The sequence below is a fragment of the Notechis scutatus genome, chromosome 2, assembly GCF_049901735.1.
Source record: "Notechis scutatus isolate UNSWTSFEM ecotype Mainland chromosome 2, rNotScu1.2, whole genome shotgun sequence".
In the NCBI taxonomy this organism is placed as follows: domain Eukaryota; kingdom Metazoa; phylum Chordata; class Lepidosauria; order Squamata; family Elapidae; genus Notechis; species Notechis scutatus.
In genome coordinates, this window is record NC_142010.1 from 235321737 (window position 1) to 235342451 (window position 20715).

General features: G+C 37.5%; 1 protein-coding gene across 2 annotated transcripts in view; it reads right to left on the minus strand.

Moving 5' to 3' along the window:
• Positions 1 to 17292, minus strand: part of WDR41 (WD repeat domain 41) — a 37067-nt gene extending 19775 nt beyond the window's left edge. Inside the window, exons 1-9 of one of the 2 annotated variants that reach the window (XM_087958309.1) lie at positions 17132 to 17291; positions 11248 to 11360; positions 9483 to 9531; positions 7012 to 7143; positions 6403 to 6465; positions 4184 to 4295; positions 2509 to 2571; positions 2079 to 2186; positions 1266 to 1447 (exon numbers count right to left, since the gene is read on the minus strand). In XM_087958309.1, the coding sequence (XP_087814435.1) occupies positions 1266 to 1447; positions 2079 to 2186; positions 2509 to 2571; positions 4184 to 4295; positions 6403 to 6465; positions 7012 to 7143; positions 9483 to 9531; positions 11248 to 11360; positions 17132 to 17182 (873 nt within the window). In that variant the 5' untranslated portion in view covers positions 17183 to 17291. Of the gene's footprint in view, positions 1 to 1265; positions 1448 to 2078; positions 2187 to 2508; positions 2572 to 4183; positions 4296 to 6402; positions 6466 to 7011; positions 7144 to 9482; positions 9532 to 11247; positions 11361 to 17131 lie in introns of both variants that reach the window. The other variant, XM_026670600.2, reaches the window with a different exon arrangement.
• Positions 17293 to 20715: the final 3423 nt, after the last annotated feature.

The window sequence follows — 20715 nt, forward strand, 5'->3', positions numbered from 1 at the left end:
TAAAATGTTACTTTGGATTGTGGACAAAACTCTGGTATTTCCAGCATTTTGTGTTCTATATACAGATGGTCCTCAACTTACAATAGTTCATTCAGTGACTGTTGGGAGTTACAATAGCACTGAAAAAAGTGACTTATGACCATTTTTCATACTTACGACCATTGTAGCATACCCATGTCATGTGATCAAAATTCAGACACTTGGCATGCAGAGACCTTTTGTGACCTTCTGACAAGCAAAGGCATTGGGTAAGCCAGATTTACTTAACAACCATGTTACTAATTTAACAAGTGCAGTGATTCACTTAACAACTGGAGCAAGAAAGGTCATAAAATTGGGCAAAATTCACTTAACAAATGTTCCCTTAGCAACAGACATTTTGGACTCAGTTGTGGTCGTAAGTCAAGGACTACCTGTATTACAGACAGACCACCATAAACATGTGAATTAGAGATGGAGCAAATTCAATAATCTCAAATTCAATATTCATCATCAGATGCAGGGTTTGCACCAAGTCAAAGTATAATTGATTTCCTGGGTGTTACAGCATTTGAGGTTTTACTTTTTTTAGAAAAGCAATTTGCCAATATCTCTCTTTCATGTGCATCTAAGGAGGTCCCTCAATTATATAAAAATTTACTTAATTGCAAAGGAAGTTATCATTATTTTATGTATTTAATACATGCACATTTCTCTTTCCTTTGTGGAATTTAAAACAACATGCCTAGTATTTCTAGCTGCATCATATATGACTCATATAGCAAGACCAACTTGACAATACAACCTGACTGCCAAATTCACTCAGTAAATTATGGTTAGTCAATATAGTAAACCGAAATGTTAAGGTTACTATTAAATATAAGGAAAATAGGAAAATGAGGAATATTTCAGAATTTAACTTTTTCTGAATAAGAATTCACTTCAATAATGAGGATTTTACTCACAAATTATAGTTTTCATATTCCCATGTACCTCATTACTACTAATATTGTACCAAGTACATTAAAGTATATCCTACTTCCGTTTTGAAATGAACTCATCCATCTGCATTTAACAGTCTTATATATGAATGATTTTACAACAGCTAAAGGAAATTTTCAAAATTAAGACTTTATCCATAGATCCTTTGCTTAGGACTGATTAACAATATTTCTAGTTTGGTTGAAAATAACATACAACTGAAAAATATTCCAATTATATAATAAGGTATCATTTATTAACAATGAAACATATAATTTACATAACTTCTATACTATTATTTTTACCTCATCATCACAAGTTAAATCCTGAATTGACATTTCATTTTGACTTTGTGATAATTTTATTTCTTGTTGGGGGTTCACATGAAGAGATGCATCCCAATTGCATTCATATGCTCGCATTGTCCAGTCCAATGAATTCCACACAATCATTTCACCAGCATGGGAGCCACTCGCAAAAATCAAATCTAGATATCAAAATAGTAAACACTGATACTGATAAATAGCAAACTATTCTTTATTCAAACATTTGGATTAAAAATGGGCAATATATTATGTTTTATAAAGAGAAATGTTTGTAAAGGGTATAATCCTTTCCAAAAAGGGGTTTTTAGTAAAGTTATAGAGAACATAGTAAAATGTTCTATTGCTCCAGGCTACTGACCGGGAGCTGATTAAATTTAAATTAACCATGGCTTGCTGAAACCAACCATTAAAATATTTCCCAGAAGCAAAATTTTACTTTGCTGTTACCTTCATCTCATCTCTCTAAAATAGGAACCATAACTTTCTACTAGACACTAAAACTATGTTGTCTTTTAGTATATCACAAAAGACTCATCTTTGTAAAATATAAAGATTCTGGATTTCTTCCCCAAGTCAGCATTCAAGAATGTGCCATCTTATTCCTCCCTGGCCCCCTCCCCATATTTCTAGTATAGACATTTGGAATATTTAAAAACAAAAACTTCTAACTTTATTAGGGAAAAGTTTATAGAGGTATATGAATTCCAGTTGGCAAAGGTAGAAGATAGTTATGAAAATATATAATGTGCAATGAGTGTTGTACCAATCATTACAAATAATAAATAGGCTTACCACTGACACTGACCAATGACACAATATTATCCTGGTGATCAAGAAGTCGTTTTATTTCAGACACATCCCATTCGGTTCCATCTCTGGAAGCTTTCAATTTTAGAATTACTTGGAAGACAAAATTCATGTTTAAAAAACTGTATTAAAGTATAGGAAACTATACTATCTGAAATATTGTTCTTTACTTGCTATCAGCAACATGTTTGTGGTACTTTTAGCCCATAATGCTCTTTTTCAGGATATACCATTCCATTACCATCCCTTCTTTTCTGTGTTTAATCAAGATGATTGTTAGAAAGTACTGTGTTTCCCTGAAAATAAGACCCTTATATTATTTTGCCACCCAAAAAAAAGTTCTAGCCATTCAAAGATTAAATGTGGTGCTCAGCCCACAAGAGCTGGCACTCCTCTAATTTACAATAATGCTTACCCAATTCTTTGCCAACAGCTGCTGCCACGCAGTTTTTCGGCAATTCAATCATAGCACTGATATCTTTATTAAGAAGGGGGGAAAGTAGAACAAATAGGAAATTAATGTCTAACTTATATGTTATTTCAAAAAAATTATGTGCTACCGTCGGACTACTCTCCGAAGGCTACTTAAATCCCCTGATATATGTTTTGCTTTTCTTAGGAACGCTTACCAGGAAAGCCACAAAAAAAGAAGTTATACAAAACAATTTTTATCTGTGTAGGAGATAAAACACAAAGACACCCCATGAAAGATGTTCCGATCTTTTTATCAACAGATTTTGAGACAATGGCTAGTGTTGGGAGGGCTTATTGGATATAGCTAAAGGTGCGCATGAAGCAGAAAATGCATTCAAACCTGAAACAAATACTACGTTCAGCAGTTCTGCCAAATTGTGCTGGATGTAGTGTAGTTCAGCAAAAACCAAACCCTCCTCCCCTCAAAATTGGTGGGTTTGCACTTCAGTTGAAAGAAAATCCAGAGTAATCACACAAAAGCATAGTAGGGCAAGACTGGTGTGTTTTCTCCATCTCTTCTATTTTTCTGTGAATGGTCTGTTGGCTGCCCCATCTACTAATTAGCCAAGTGTCTTTCATTCCCTATCTTTTCTTATGTTGCACTTGAAACCAAGGATACCAGCATAAAGAGAGATATGGAAAGGCAATCCCTTGGAAAACTGGGGGAATGGGCAGGCAGTTTCGACACACTGAACTTGAAGTCAAGGGCATTGGTGGTTGATACCCCATTGGTTCCATCCATCTCCTAATATTCCCAGCATTTTATTTTTCATGCTTCACCTTTGCTACTGCATACTACCAATGACCGTGGATTATTCTCCTATATAAAAACACTTATTCTTGGAACATTTGTATTCTAGTCATGTCTAGGCCAAAACATACATGTCTCAATCCAGACATATCTGTCAGGCTTCACCCAATCCTAAGAATCTTTTGCATGTTTACATCTGGCCATGATCAAAATGTCCAGTTTTCAAATCAAACCGTGTTTGAAATTGTCAGTATGTTGTGAAATTAAAAAGAGTTTTCAACATGTCTTCTGTTAATTCACATTTATGGATATGTTCAGCCAATCTCCTACCTAGTAGCAATTTTAGACCGAGCCATATCCAAGAATCCAAAATAATTCCTAGAGACTTGACACACCAGCAAGTCAGTCATTAGCAGATGAATTGAGATAATTCTCAATTCAAGAAAAGTCAAGGAAAGAGGCCAATAGCTCTATCTGATACATCAGACCCCCATCACAGATCTAATAAACAACCAAATAAGTTGGAATCAGTGTCAGATAAACAAGAACAATAAAGCAACAAATAATAAGCCATTCAAAGAATAATCAAATATGAAAGGATGTCTCAATCAAGGAGGATAAGCAAAATAGACTGGGTTATGAAAAGAAACAACAAAAATGATGGGAAATGCAACTCAGATTTTGTTGCTGTTATATTTGAAAGTCCTACATGTGTCCAGTAAGAAAATAAATTCTAACCTTCTTTTAACCTTCATTACGCTTTAATATATGTTATCTTTAGAATCAAAGAGACTTTGCCAAATTAATGTTATAACATTATATAGATTCATTCTACTGTTTTAATACGTTATTTAAATTTGTTTACCTGCATCAGTTAGGTGACTTGTCTTACACAAGAGATCTAATTTTCTGTTCCAAACACACAAATCACTTCCTCCAGAAAGCCATACTTCTATTCTTTGAAGAACAGTCAAACACTACAAATTACAAAATCAGATATATAAGATGTAATATTTTTGAAGTATGTTTTCAAATAAAATTATCAAGTTTAGATACTAAAACATTCAATTTCCTAGTAACATTTAGATACTAAAGCATTTAATTCCCTCCCAGTAACATTTATAATCATTTATACAGCTTTACGCAGTTTATGAAGCAGAAAGGGGAAAAGGGAAAAAAGGAAATTCTAATATTTCAAGATCATGTTGAATTATAAATGCAGTTGAATGTGTGTCTTCTCAAAGGCAAAAAGGTAAAGGTTTTCCCTATCTGGACATACCTGACTCTAGGGGGCAATGCTCATGTCCATTTCTTAGCTAAGGGTGCCAGCATTGTCCAAGGAAATTTCCATGGTTATGTGGCCAGTATGAATATATGCCAAGGCACACAGAATGCAATTATCTTCCCATGGAAGTGGTACCTTTTTATCTACTTGCATTTGCATGCTTTCAAACTGCTAGGTCACACAGGACTCAGATCTTGATCCCAGGCTGTCAGCTTTCCAGCTGACAAGTTCAGCATCTTTAACCCTCTGAGTCATTGTTCCCTTACATTCAATAACTCTTATTTTCAAATTAAGCAGGATTGCAATCTATATTTTTCAAATCTTTGAAAAATTTTTTTTGTCAAGACAATATCACATGAAGAATGTTTTCATATCCCTTGCCCAATTTTGTTTAAAAGAAAGCAACTCAAAATGAGACTTTGAATACCACAAAAATAATTAGTCCTAGAGATGTTCCAGGTTTTTCAAATAGGTCAACATTAAATGCACAAAACTGAAATTAAGATTTTACATGAGAGAGAAGTTACCAGATAGTACCTCAGTACTGCCACCTGAAAAGTATTAATATTAAAGACCAATACTGACATCGCTTTCCACATTCTGTGTCAGACAGAAGCTTAAAACTAATTTATGATTACTTGTTTAACGTCCTGATTTATGACCAGTTGTTTTAACAACCATTCAAAGTTACACCAGCTTTTAAAGACTGCTTTGTGGCTTGTAAAGCATTTCTGGCTCTCATAAAACATTGCACAACACCCTTGGTCACATGACCACATTTCGGGCATTGGAAAACTGGCTCACATTTATAACTGATTACCAAGAGCCCCACGATCATGTGGTTGTCATTTCCTATCTTCTCTGCCAGCTTTCTCGGGAAATCAAGAGAGATGAAAACAGGAAGGTTGCAAGCAAAGTTGACAAAGGGAAGCTGAAATCCTTCCAGATTTCACCTCCGTACCTGCAGCCTGCTGAAGGATCTCCCTTCAGTACGCAGAGGGGAGCTGAAATCCTTTGGTGGCTGCGGGAAAGCTTAAGAATGAAAGACAGGCAGGTCTTCTGATCCATCCAAAAGACCCAGGAGATCACTTAATGATTGCAACTAGTAGTGCTGGGATTGTAGTTGTTGAGCAAAGCAGTCATGAGTTTAATGATTGCTTCATTCAGCAATTAAGATTCTGGTCTCAATTGTGGTCGTTAAATGAGAATTTCAAGCAATTGCCTAATAAATGATAGAAGCATGTGTTTGCACACTTAAAGGAATCTTCCACCATAATTTCAAAGATATAATTTGAGAAGTAATCAAGAATACATTGGTTGAAAACCATAGGCTTCCAAGATTATACAAAGATATTTATAATAGTGATTAATATTCTTGCAAATGGACAAAGTGATTGAATCCATTCTATGGTAATGTGCAATGGCTCTAACTAAGAAGATTGAACATATATAGTTCACTGAACTCTAAAGGTATGTAAAAAGGAACCCAAAGTATCTATGATTGGACAAGATTAGGCAAACACCAAAACATGCAAATTTGTTAGCTGTGATTGGATTCATAGTATGTAACGAATATACAACTTCAACCTTAAAACTGACAGTGTAGGATTAAAATTTAAATCAGGGGTGTCAAACTGGCGGCCCTTGGGGCAGATGCGTCATGTGCAGGCCACCTCCACCCCAGCTGCATGAAGGGGGGTAATGTCATGATACATCAAGTGATGGCAACATGACGCCGCGAGTTTGACACCGATGATCCAAATAAATTAAATAGGAAAAAAAATCACAGTTTTACTTACCTTTACGGTGGAATGAAAACAGGATACTTTGTGAATCTGTCTGCCATTGTCACAATCCCAAACCTGGTTTCAATCATTAAGGACTAAGAATAACAGCTGAAATTTCTTATATATCTTATAATTTAAAAAAATTGAGGCATAACATTGAGAAACCAGTTAGATATGATTTTATTTCCCACAGTTATATCCTATGCAAAAGTGTTTCCTTGAGCCTCTTGCTATCACACAAAATGTGGTATAATGGAAGAAGACACCTGTAGAATTTAATTCCTTATTGTAAGAGAAGTTACCAGGTATGCAAATATGCAAAATCTTTTGCTAAGACTTTTTATTGTTCAACCTGAAGATTCTTAATTATCACCAACAGCCTTGCAAAGTCCATGCAATGAAGATTTGTGCAGAGTAAACCAGGTTTTCACAACTGCATCTTATCATTGTCCTCTTTAGCCACTAATCAATTTGTCATAGAAATTGCTTTTATAGCAGTTTTATAGCAATTTGCTCATTAAAACTCCAAACTTTGATGTAATAACACTATGAGTCATATGCACCATTTATTATGCAACACAAACCAATTCTGCATTTCTCTAGTCAAAAAGTAAAGGATACAACTACAGTTCTGTCAGCACTTGCTGTCAAAATCATATGGCATTTTTCTTCACAGGTATCTGACAAAGGAAAAGCTGCAAGAGCTGTGATTTTTTGTGTATGTGCATGTAGCTCAAATAACTTTTCTCCAGTCTGAAAAACAAAAACAAACTTGGTGTTATAACAACAGTGCTAAATGAACACAGAAACATGTGTTATGAAGAAACAATACAACTACTGTAATCAGAATGCTCAAAATGAGAACTGATACTATACAATGCAAATAACTGCTCCATTAACCTTCCCTCACCTGCTGCTGTTATTTTCCAGAAAATCCTATCAATCTGTTCACCGTAAGCTAACGATTACATTAGGTGACAGAAAATACATCTGGATAATGGTAGGCTAAGGAAGGTTAATCAGCATTGCGTGGGTAAAAGCTCTCAAAATTTCAGGCAGGATCTTTTCCAACAATATCATAGATAGTGTATGGGGTCATAAACATAAGATGGGTGGCATGTGATGGGTGGCAATACAAAATGAATGAATGAATGAATGAAAATCTACCCCAGAATGATGACTTTCAATTCCTTTGTTACTATTCTTACAGCAAAATCTGAAAAATATTTGTATATTTCACCAGGCATATTTCAATGCCCCATATGAAGTGCATTTTGCCTTTTCAAAAATACAATTTAGAGCCTTTTCTAAAAACGTACCAGTGTTCTTATACTAGAAAGTTGAATTATCTTAGTAATACAAAATAGGTAATTTTAAAAAAGGTTATTGTATTTGATTTGTGTTTATATTAACTAAAATGATTTATTGTATTAATGCCAGGTATGGAAAAGAATGAAGAGATACGCAGAACCCAGAAGCCAATTAAAATTTTTGCTCTGACTTCTTAAATTTAGTTGGCACTTTGAACAGAATACGTTTGTTTTTACTAGTTTAGACTTCAAATGCTTTTTAAAAAGAAAAAGAAAAAAAGGAAATCAACATTCTTAAGAAGCTTGATTCTGTGATAAAATGCCTTTTACTCAATACAATCCAGATTAAGCCATGTATCAACTATAAAATGCTTCTATTTTTGAAATATCTAGCAGCACATTTGTGAGTACAAAAGTAGAAAGAAAACTCCATATTCATTACATTCAAGGATCAAGAGCCACTGGTAGACAGGCCAGGCAGCCACACAAGGAACAGGTGAAAGATCTGCTTCGACCTACTCTGACATCGACAAGTACTGTAGATTTGGTGCAGCAACCCTTCCAAGGTGCTGAAAAATATGATGGTGCTGAAAATGTAAGTCTGTGACCAGCATGTCTCTCTCAGCCACAAGTTTGACATTACAGTTAGTACGCATTGTCTTGTGCCTGATGGTTTTTTTTTCTTTTTTCCCTCTCTTGCAGAGTGGCGAGATTGCTTAAGCAATTTTTAAGGCAATTTCTGCTGTGACTGACCCATTGTTTTTATCCCCTCTCCCTCACAGAATAGAGAGACTGGAGAGGAAGAAATGACAAAGAGAAAGCAGACACATAATGAGAATAGCAACAGCTGTTTGCCTGGCGTATTCAGAGCAGGGAGCCATGCACAAGCTAGGCAAACAGCTGGCGCGAGCACATTTCTTTCTATGTGTATTTCCTATTGTATGTCTACTTACTCTCTTGCAATCCCCTTCTCTCTAATGAATGTAAATACAAACAATAACTCCTTTCTTTCTAATTATACCAGCGCCTGGATGAACATTCAAAATGGTGGAGGGGAGGGGGGAAGGAAAACTGAAGCAAAGTAATAAACACAGTTGAGGTCCGATTATAAATGAGCAATTAGTGACTCATAGCACTCCCTCCCACAACTTATGTGTACCTGTGCCAGGCCTTGCAGGCCTCCCCCAATCTCCTCCAGTACTCCCCCAATACCCCAACAGCCTGTACCTGGGACTCCCTGTGATTCCTGATAAACAACCCAAGATCCTGGGGTTACAACAATAAATGGGACTGCATGTATTGTCATTGCTAAGCAATGCAATCGCATGATGTCATGCTTTAGGATCATCTAGCTGAGCTATCTCACTCCTAGTCCCTATTGCTATTATAACTCAAAGACTACCTGTACTGCATAAGTGTCTGGTCATATAAAATTAAAAAATAGTTCACTGATTTGTTAACAGTATTGAAAAACATGTAATTGAACCATTTCTGCACAAATATTCTAATACTGCACATATGTAAAGATATTGATAATCTAAATGCCCATTTCATCTTCACCTTTTCAACTATAAATTACATTCACAAACCCATGTTCTTTATTATGACCTGCAGATTGCATTTTTAAATTTATATTTCTGCTTCTGCAATAATGATTCTGTTATAAATCTTTGGAATACAAATAATAGCTAATTTTATGTTTCAGCAAGTTGTGAATTTAAACATCACCCAATCTATATCTATGGATATTTTTATAAACAATTTTTAATTTTCAAAACAAACCTGGACATTCCAGAGACATACAATTCCATCATCACCAGCAGATGCAAACCTAGTAATGAAAACAAATATTGAAGACATCTGTAATTACATTACAAAAAAGCAATAAAAATGGTCATTGATAATCATTATTTAAATAGACCAGTGACAGATATATACAAAGACATAAATGAACTGAACCTTAGAAAGTTTACTTAAATCTTCAAAATGAGATCATGTTATTATTGAATAAATAAAATGTGTATTATATTTTTATATGATTGGGCTTCCATTTCTAGCACCTCTGCATTCCTTTGTTATAACAAGGTCAAAATAGTCATCTAAAACACTGAATCCAGATAAGAAACACTAGCCTGCTACAAGCTAAATTTAATTCTGAAACTATATACTGAATTACTATCACATTATGTTGCATAGCTATACTTTTTAAAATTTTCTAGAAAGAATTAATGTCTCAATAAAGAACAATGCTTTAGATTTTTTTAAAAAATAATTAAACTATGAAACTCAGGTTTTCATGTGACATTCCCCTGCCAGATCAATCTCATATTGCAAATGGATTTCTTTTCACCAAGTTGGTGTTTCATGGGTCATCTGATTCTTTTCCAGTCATGATCACCATCCTCTATAATCTTGTCTATTTCCTGGAGGAGCACCAAATGATCAAACAAGCAATTTTTAAAGTGTGTTACGAATTCAGTCCAGTTTAATGTGTCAAATGCTAGAGTATTACTTGCAATTTTATTTCATTCCATTTTTTGAAAGATGCTTGCTAAGGCTTAGCCTTCTTTAGTGATCTTGCAATCAATATGACCTTCTCTTCATGTTCAAAAACATAAAAGAAAAGAAGTGAAAAGCAGCTGCCTGTTAGGTTGATACAGGATTTATTTAGTATCTTCAGAAACCAATCTGAGAAAATTTTCCACTCACTGGTTTTAGCTGAGCCACAGAGAAAACAAGAAAATCCCTCTGCAAAATTCTCAATAAGATGAAATTATCTAGAGAGCTGAAGCATGAAACCTGGCTTACAACAGTTGACAAAAATGCAATCAAAGAATTATGAAAACTAAATAAAATTGTTTCAGAAGCCAAGTAACAATGCTAATGTTTTGGAAGCAATCAAATAAAATAATAAGTTAAAAATCCTCTAGTGACTGAATAAGGAACAATGAAAATAAAATTGTATTATAATTAAAGGAAGATGTAATATTCTTCTGTATAAATTATTCTTCTTTAAATAAATATTATTAAAAAATGATTTTAGTTTAGTATGTCAAATTTGCTTTAAAACTCTGTACTACATTTCACTGTGTAAACTTAACACAACCTGCTCTTCAAAAATATGGAATAAAGTGTGATGTGTCTGAGAGATATAACTGATAACATGTAGCTAATTTGTACAGTTTATTCTATCTCACCAAAACCAGTAAGGTATCTTTTGTTTTGGGTAAAATGCTCTTTCCAATGTTTGCTGATAAGAAAACAACTTATGAAATGTATATAGCTGTTGTGAAATAATGCATTCTGAGACATCTGTTTCCAGTGAAATGGGGAAAGCTAATGGCAATTAAAATCATACAACTTGCTCTGTCAAAATCTTTGACAGATGTCTTTTAATTGGGTTTTAGCTAAAGGCTATCAATTTATATGTAAGAACTAAGCATCATACATTTTTCAATTTGGGAAAGCAAACATTAAGATGCATTTTTTAAAAATAATTGAAGTCATCTTTACAGTGCAAATGAGGAGTATAGAAGTAATGTCTCACCTGTAGTCATCAATTGCCACTAGAAAACGCACTATATCATGGTGACCTTTCAGCACAAGAAGCTCAGTATACGGATTCTGAGCTTGTTCTTCACCAATAGTCTGTACAGATTTCTAGAAAAATAAAACTGAGCATCACACAATTTATAGTCTTAATATTTTTCAATCAATAGATTATGCCCATTTTTTTACTCCTCTTGGTCCCATCCTAACTACTGATCTAATATACACTGCTCAAAAAAATAAAGAGAACACAAAAATAAGACATCCTAGATCTGAATGAATGAAATATTCTTATTAAATACTTTGTTCATTACATAGTTGAATGTGCTGACAACAAAGTCACACAAAAATTATCAATGGAAATCAAATTTAGCAACCCATGGAGGTCTGGATTTGGAGTTACACTCAAAATTAAAGTGGAAAAAAACACTACAGGCTGATCCAACTTTGATGTAATGTCCTTAAAACAAGTCAAAATGAGGCTCAGTAGTGTGTGTGGCCTCCACGTGCCTGTATGACCTCCCTACAACGCCTGGGCATGCTCCTGATGAGGTGGCAGATGGTCTCCTGAGGGATCTCCTCCCACACCTGGACTAAAGCATCCCCCCAACTCCTGGACAGTCTGTGGTGCAACATGGCGTTGGTGGATGGAGCAAGACATGATGTCCCAGATGTGCTCAATTGGATTCAGATCTGGGGAACGGGCGGGCCAGTCCATAGCATCAATGCCTTCGTCTTGCAGGAACTGCTGACACATTCCAGCCACATGAGGTCTAGCATTGTCGTGCATTAGGAGGAACCCAGGGCCAACCACACCAGCATATGGTCTCCCAAGGGGTCTGAGGATCTCATCTCGGTACCTAATGGCGGTCAGGCTACCTCTGGTGAGCACATGGAGGGCTGTGCGGCCCCCTAAAGAAATGCTACCCCACACCATTACTGACCCACTGCCAAACAGGTCATGCTGGAGGATGTTGCAGGCAGTAGAATGTTCTCCACGGCATCTCCGGACCCTGTCACGTCTGTCACACGTGCTCAGTGTGAACCTGCTTTCATCTGTGAAAAGCACAGGGCACCAGTGGCGAATTTGCTAATCTTGGTGTTCTCTGGCAAATGCCAAACATCCTGCATGGTGTTGGGCCGTAAGCACAACCCCACCTGTGGATGTTGGGCCCTCATACCACCCTCATGGAGTCTGTTTCTGACCATTTGAGCAGCCACGTGCACATTTGTGGCCCGCTGGAGGTCATGTTGCAGGGCTCTGGCAGTGCTCCTCCTATCTCTCCTTGCACAAAGGCGGAGGTAGCGGTCCTGATGCTGGGTTGTTGCCCTCCTACGGCCTCCTCCACGTCTCCTGATGTTCTGGCCTGTCTCCTGCTCGCGCCTCCATGCTCTCGACACTATGCTGACAGACACAGCAAACCTTTTTGCCACAGCTCACATTGATGTGCTATCCTGGATGAGCTGCACTACCTGAGCTACTTGTGTGGGTTGAAGACTCCGTCTCATGTTACCACTAGAGTGAAAGCACCACCAGCATTCAAAAGTGACCAAACCATCAGCCAGAAAGCATAGGAACTGAGAAGTGGTCTGTGGTCACCACCTGCAGAACCACTCCTTTATTGGGGATGTCTTGCTAACTGCCTATGCTTTCCACCTGTTGTCTATTCCATTTGCACAACAGCATGTGAAATTGATTGTCAATCAGTGTTGCTACCTAAGTGGACAGTTTGATTTCACAGAAGTGTGATTGACTTGGAGTTACATTGTGTTGTTTAAGTATTCCCTTTATTTTTTTGAGCAGTGTATAGTATTTCTATATTCAGGGCCCCTAAAAGCCAGACTATAAGCAGATATATTTGCCATGCTGAGTAATATATTGTATGTATGGGAACAATTCTTCTTAAATTTAGTTAAAATTCTATTGTATAAGTATTAAGTTTAGTTTAAGCATAGCTGCATATTTTCCAAGTTTAAGTTCCCAGTCAGATATTGTTAGAATTGTATTTTTCCAATGTTGAGTCTCGTTTATTTTTGCTGCTCATGTATCTCTTTAAATTATCTTTCTTGATTTTTTTTTCTAAGATTTACTTCTAGGAAAAATTGTGATTTCATTTCAAATCACAATTTTCTGCATTTTACTATGTCTTTCCAATATTTTTGAGTTCTTTTACATGTCAAATGTGGTAAAATGTTCCTTCTGTTTCATGACATTTCCAACATTTATTGCAGTCTGTTTTCAGCTATTATTGATGGAATTGTATACCATCTTTGTTTTGAATCAAAAGCCGATACAAAAATTTATGCCACTAGATAAAGACTGAATGTACCAATTATCACATTAAACAAGAGAAAAACCTTCTACGCACCAATTCCACCCACGCTTTCTACAACTTTGTAAACAACAAACTAAAAGACTCAAGATCCATCCCACCCCTGATAGGACCTAATGGTAAAGACTGCAACGACACCATTAAAGCCAACCTCTTTAACACATTCTTTTGGCTCAGTATTTGTAAACAGCAATGGATCATACCCAGTATTTCCTAGTTGAACCACAGACAACTACAATGATCTAATACATATCAGTTTTACAGAAGACAATGTTGAAAAAGCACTATGCAATCTAAAACCATCTCTATCTACTGGACCGGACAGAATATGTGCCTACTTCTTTAAAAAGCTATCCACTGACATAGCCGAACTTCTAAGCATAATCTTTGAAAAATCTTTCAGGACCAACTCCTTGCCAAAACTATGGTCACAAGCCACGGTCATCCCCATCTTCAAAAAGGGAGACCCCAGTCTAGTTGAAAATTACAGACCAATCTCTTTATGCTGCATCACCTGTAAAGTCATGGAATCATTAACCAATCCATTATCCTCTACTTAGAGACAAACAACCCACTCTCTAATAAACAATTTGGTTTCAGAAAAAAATTATCCTGTAATCTGCAGCTCTTACATTACAAAAACATATGGACTACACAACTCGATCAGGGCAAAGCAATAGATGCAATCTATATAGACTTCTGTAAAGCCTTCGATTCAGTGGTACATGACAAACTACTCCTAAAACTAAAATCTTATATCTCTGGACAACTGCATAACTGGATAGAAGCATTCCTGTCAAACAGACAACAAATAGTCAAAATTGGGAGCATCTTATTAAATTCTGTACCTGTCAACAGTGGAGTCCCCCAAGGCAGTGTTCTAGGACCAACTCTCTTCATACTCTACATAAATGACCTCTGTGATCATATTAAGAGCAACTGTGTTCTCTTCGCTGATGATGTAAAGCTATTCAACACCACTGACAATACTGCTACCCTTCAAAAAGACCTCGACTATGTATCAGAATGGTCAAACAAATGGCAACTTCAAATCTCAACAAATAAATGCTCTGTCTTACATATTGGCAAAAAAAATCAGAAAATAAAATACAAGCTGAATAGTCAAGACCTTGTTAATGATCCAAATTCTGTCAAGGACTCATCTCTAATGACCAAAGTGCTAGAGCCTACTGTAACTACATAGCCGAAAAGGCATTAAGAGTTATTAACCTAATCCTCCGTAGCTTTTTCTCTGGTAATATCATAATACTAACTAGGGCATACAAAACATTTGCCAGATCAATACTTAAATACAGCTCATCAGTCTGGAACCCATATTACGTATCTGATATTAACACAGTTGAGAAAGTCCAGAAATATTTCACAAGAGTTCTACACTCCTCTATTCGTTGCAGAATACCTTATGCCACCAAACTCGAAATTCTAGGCCTAGAAAACCTAGAACTATGCCGTCTTCGGTCCGATCTAAGTATAGTATATAAAATCACACATTGCAATGTCCTACCGGTCAATGAATACTTCAGCTTCAACCATAACAATACAAAAGCAAACAACAGATACAAACTCGAGGTTAACTGCACCAAACTTGATTGCAGGAAATAAGACTTCAGCAACAGAGTGGTCAATGTCTGGAATACTCTACCTGACTCTGTGGTTTCTTCCCCAAATCCCCAAAACTTTAACCTTAGACTTTCTACTGTTGACCTCACCCCTTTCCTAAGAGGTCTGTAGGGGGCCAATGTGCCTACCGTCCCTATCCTGTTGTTTCATTTATTTTTCTTATATGTACTCATTTCTTTTATTCATAACTATGTTTATCCTTATACCTATTATCTTGTAAGCGATTGACAAATCAAATAAATAAATAAATCTATGCAATATTTTAAAACATATGGCGTAGGGACTGGTATCTGAGACACTTCTTGTCTTTATTTGTTTATCAGATTATATCAGTCTGAGCTGTCTCTATGATTTTATGGTTTTGGTTTTTCTCTCTTTTTTTGCAAGCTTTGTATGACACACAGAGTTGATTCGAGGTAGGCAGCTAATAAATTTAAATACATTTTGTATCAATTTTCCTTTAATTGATAACTTGGTGTTTGAATAGTGAAAGTAGCTGAAAGTGATGATTCTGACTAGAGAGCACTCTTTCTGAGCCCACTGTAATTTTGAATGGTCATGGTTGTTAAATGACCAGTCGTATGTCAAGGACTACCTGTATGTCCAAAAATAGCACAGCCAATAGGCAGCTGGCAAAGGAAGTAGGCATAATGAAGTAGGAAAACTGTATATGACTTCCCACCCACTTCTTCCTCACTCGCCTTCTACCTACTGATCTGGTTAACAGCCACATATACATTTTTGTCTGTAACAAAAGGGGGAATTACACTTAACTGGGAGAGAGAGACTGCTGGTTCAGTCTCAAAAGAATCATTTAAAGGTTTCTACTATTTCTGTCAACAATGGATTTTGTATGACTCTTCTATTCTTATTAAGTGAGAGGGAGGCAATACCATTCTACTGTATATGTTCTAAGGTCATTTTATGTACTTCTAGATCTTGCAGACTGTAGCCAATCACTGCTACATTGTTTAGGTACTCAACAATTTTAGAGCCAGGGTTGACAAAACATTTGTCAACAAAACATTTGGCAATTTCTTCCTCTATTACAAGGGTCTTCAAGCTTGGCAAGTTTAAGATTCGTGGACTTCAACTCCCAGAATTCCTGAGCTAACATGACTTGGAGGAGGAATTCTGGGAGTTGAAGTCTACAAGTCTTAAAGCTGTCAAGTTTGAAGACCCCTGCTCTATTGTAATCTGAGTGGCAGGAAAACTAGTCAACCAAGTCCTGAAGTCTTCTGGGTGCCTGTTAAACTCATGTCGTTTCCATTGAAAAAGGGGTGCATTTATTCTATGAAGCTGAATCTCATCCATTTCCCATTTTAAATCCATGTTTCTTTTCTCAAGAGTGCTCTCTCACTTTTAACCATTTGTCTCCATGTTTCCTCAGTCTTTTGCCTCTGTTTTCTTTAGTCCTTTCTTTTAAGAGAGGAAGAAGAGAGTAGTTGCGCCATTCAGTTTCATATTCACGAAGACAAACACACAGAAGGAGCAGGAACTCGGTCTGAACAAAATAAGAGGCGATTCTCCTACTTTGAGCAAACCAACTACAGGGATAATGGTTACCAAGGTGGGGGGTGTCGGTCTTTCGCAACGTGGAGGTCTCTTTAAAAAAAAAAGAAAGAAAAGCACAGCTTCCCTAATTCCCAGCAATGTGGGAACTCTTTGGGGGGGCTTGGAGAAAACTACCACTTGCCACAGCTCAAGGCTGCGTAACTGGCCTACGCATCGGGGGAGGGGGAGCTCTGATTTCCTCAACGCAGGTGCAGCGCTGCGTCCACCAGACATAAATAAAATAAACAAAATGCGCCAGATCCTCCCTTTGTCAGGACAGGAAAACGAAGGGGTCCGTTGCCGCGCCGCACTTCTACTTATCAACGCCCCTCACGACCCATCGCGGGCTTTTACCTCGGCCAACCCTTGCGGCTCGCGGCCCGCTCCTATTAGCCACCGTAGCATTTCGAGAGGCGGAGTCCGGGCGCCTGGGACGGCGGCCTTCGCGTCCCCGGTAGAAATACCGGTAGTTGTCAAGCGCAGCCGGCGTCCCTGGTCTTAAACGCGGAAGGCTTGTCCCTCGCCTCTCGCCGTACTTGCAAGAGGGGAGGGGCGGGGACTGGGAGGGAGACGGCGACCGAGCCGCAGGTACTGGGATGAGGCGGCTGGTGGCGGGAGGAAATTCAGAAGATACCTCCGCGGCTAATCGGATCATTAGATGGAAACACTGTTTTCCCCCTAAACTCCTGTAGGTTTTCAGGATGCTAAAGTAGATCCGACTAAAGTAGATCCGACTAGATCAGGGGTCTCCAAACTTGGCAACTTTAAGACTTGTGGACTTCAACTCCCAGAATTCTCCAGCCAGCTATGCTGGAGAATCTAGTCTAGAATCTAGAAGCTATGCTGGCTGGAGAATTCTGGGAGTTGAAGTCCACAAGTCTTAAAGTTGCCAAGTTTGGAGACCTCTGGACTAGATGCTAAACTAGATCCGGCTAAACTAGATCCAACTAGATGTTAAACTAGACCCGACTTTGCTAAACCAGATCCAACTGGTTGGTAAACCAGATCCAGCTAAACTAGATCCGACTAGATTGTAAACTGGATCCAATTAAACTAGATCCAAATGGTTGCTAAACTAGATCCGACCAGGTGCTTAATTAGATCTGACTTTGTTAAACTGGATGAGACAGGTTACTAAACTAGATCTGGCTAAACTAGATCCGATTAGATCTGAGAAATGGGCAACCATTTGACTAGGATGGTATAAGTCTTCTGCCTTGAGAAAGGGGTTGGCCTAGAAGAGCTCTAAGGTCCCTATGTTATATATGGATATATCGAATGATCGATCTGTTTCTTTAAATGTGCCAAATTGACATCCTGTCAATCTTAATATATGAGCCAGGAGGTCTTTGCCAACCTGGTGCTCCCACAATGTATGGGCTTTCGATTCCCTGGATTCCCAGCCAGTATGACCAGAACTGGCTAGGAATGGAGGGATCTGAAGTTGAAATATCCACAAGTTATGGAGGTTGGATGCTTTTATAAGGGCAGTCTCAGTTTTCAGCAATTGCATGACAGGCATAAAATCAACAAGAGCCGTTTTTCTCCTTGCCTATACGTGGGAATAGCATCAAGTGTTTATCTTTTATGGTGGTATTCTGAATCGGATAAGCATTCTGATCAGTAGTGGGATTCAAAAATTTTTTACTGCCGGTTCTGTGGGTGTGGCTTGGTGGGCGTGGCAGAGGAAGGATACTGTAAAATCTCCAGTCAGAGGTGGTATTTGCCTGTTCTCCGAACTACTCAAAATTTCCGCTACCGGTTCTCCAGAACTGGTCAGAACCTGCTGAATGCCACCTCTGATTCTTATTTTCCAGATTTTGAATTCCAACTCCAACTAACATGAGAAAGAGTCAACTGTTGGAGTCATCCAGCACAAAATTTGGAAAACCACCTACCGTAATGCCATCTCTGTCTTCTTAAACAGGTAGCCATTCTAAGTTCAGTCTCCACTTCTTAAAATAAAGAAGATGAAGGTTATACAATATTAAAATTAAGTAATATTATATTGGTTATTACAGAATAGGACACAAATTGAATGAAGCCCTTGATTATTCTGAAAAGTCTGATAAGATCATGGGCTGTCCAGTTTAAGAATGAATATATCCTCACCCTGTGCCATTAATCATTAAAACCCTAACACTTTAGGGTTGTCCTTAGATAGGGTAACCTGATTCATAGGGTGGAGTGTGTCCTTTGAAGGGTTCTGTTTTGCATGGCTAACCCACTGATGCACTAATAACTAGATTATTTCCAGGCATAGTTCAAATGTCAAAAAGTATCAGAAGTTACCTTCTTGCATTTAAGCAAGTTGTGAACACTTTCTGCTCCAGATAATTAGTGCATGGGTCTTCCTTCACACATGTATATTTTTGTTTAACTTTTAATGGAATATTACCGTATTATAATATTCTGTTTTTACAACAGTTTTAAAACTGTTTTTACAATTGTATATTGTGCGGAGTATGAGATTGAGCTGTTAGCAAATATAGCAGGTAAATTAATAAATCTACAGAAACTGTTCTGGCTCTCTATACCTAATTATCTTAGGTGATTATCATGGAGAAAGATCACTCTGCAGTGACAATTGAAACACAGAATTTCCTCCCTGAACATTTCACTAAACATTTTGTGTTACTTGCATAACAAATAAAGCTTGTGAGGTTTATTGACATATTAAATTATTTAGTGCTACTTAACAGTTTTCAGATCTAAACTTAAGAAAAGTTTGTGGTATTGCACTAAAAGCTATAAGATTAGATTAGAAGAACTTTATTGTCATTGTACAAGTACAATGAAACTGGATGCACCCCAGCAACTGTTCGCAATGCAATAAAACCAAAGCACTTAAAAATGAAGATAAGGAACTTCCGGTTTGTCGGCTTCGCGAGCGGCAGGGATTTGCGACTCTGCGCGATCCCTGCTGCGCTAGCCGTTTTTGGTGCTCCGATCCGGACGGGTTCGGAGCTAGGCTACCCTGCAGGGGTAGCTGAAGATAGGGGATCCGGGAAGGGGTTTGGGGGTGTTGCAGACCCCCTCCCGGCCGGCAGAACCCCTTTTCCCAAGACGGTGCAGCGGCGGTCTGCAATGGCCGCCACAAAGAAGCTGGCAGCCGGGTAAGAATGCGCAGGAGGAAGTGGAGAAAGCTTTTGAAAAGAGAAAGTTTTTCTTGGTCCCCGGGACTCTAAGATATATTTAACAAAACTCCTGGAAATTATGGCTTTCTGAATGATACCTTTTAGAAGAGAAAATAAGCGGCAGCTTGGTGGTGCTGAAAGGAAAGTTTACTCTCCTTCTCTACGGATTTAACAAGTGGATAGTAAGAAACCTATTATTTTTTTTAGGTAAAAACTGGCTTTAAGTGATAAGTGAGAAGGGAGAGGACTAAAAAAATATTTGTGTGCTAAGACTGTTGGAGGAGATGCCTTAAGGATTTGAAGACTGAAATATATTGCAATAAGACTTTAAGAAACAGATTTGTACTTTCTTTTCTTCTGATTGATACTACCCCAGGAAGAGAAAGTGAGAACTTTGCCTTGGCTTGGACTGATTGATAACTTTGGGACTGTTTTATTTTTATTTTTTGAAATATCTTGGTTGTTGTAGGAAGAAAGAAGGGGAAAAGAAAAGAGAAGAAAAGATTTATAATGGCTTTTTCTGTTGAGGAACTGAGAAAAGAATATGAGCAAACAAAAAAATGGAGATGCTGTGAGGGAAGCCTTCCTTTTCTTAGAAATGGCGCTTGCTAACTATCAACAAACATTACAGCAGATGAAGACAGCAGAAGAAGAAGAAGGAGAGGAAGAAGCCATCTTTAATGAATTTCAGAATTTAACCAAGAAAGAAGGAAGAGGGAAAGGAAGAGAAATGAAGGACTTAAGATCTAAAAAAACATTTAAGAAGGGGAAAAATAAGGTGCAAAATCAACATAATGATAG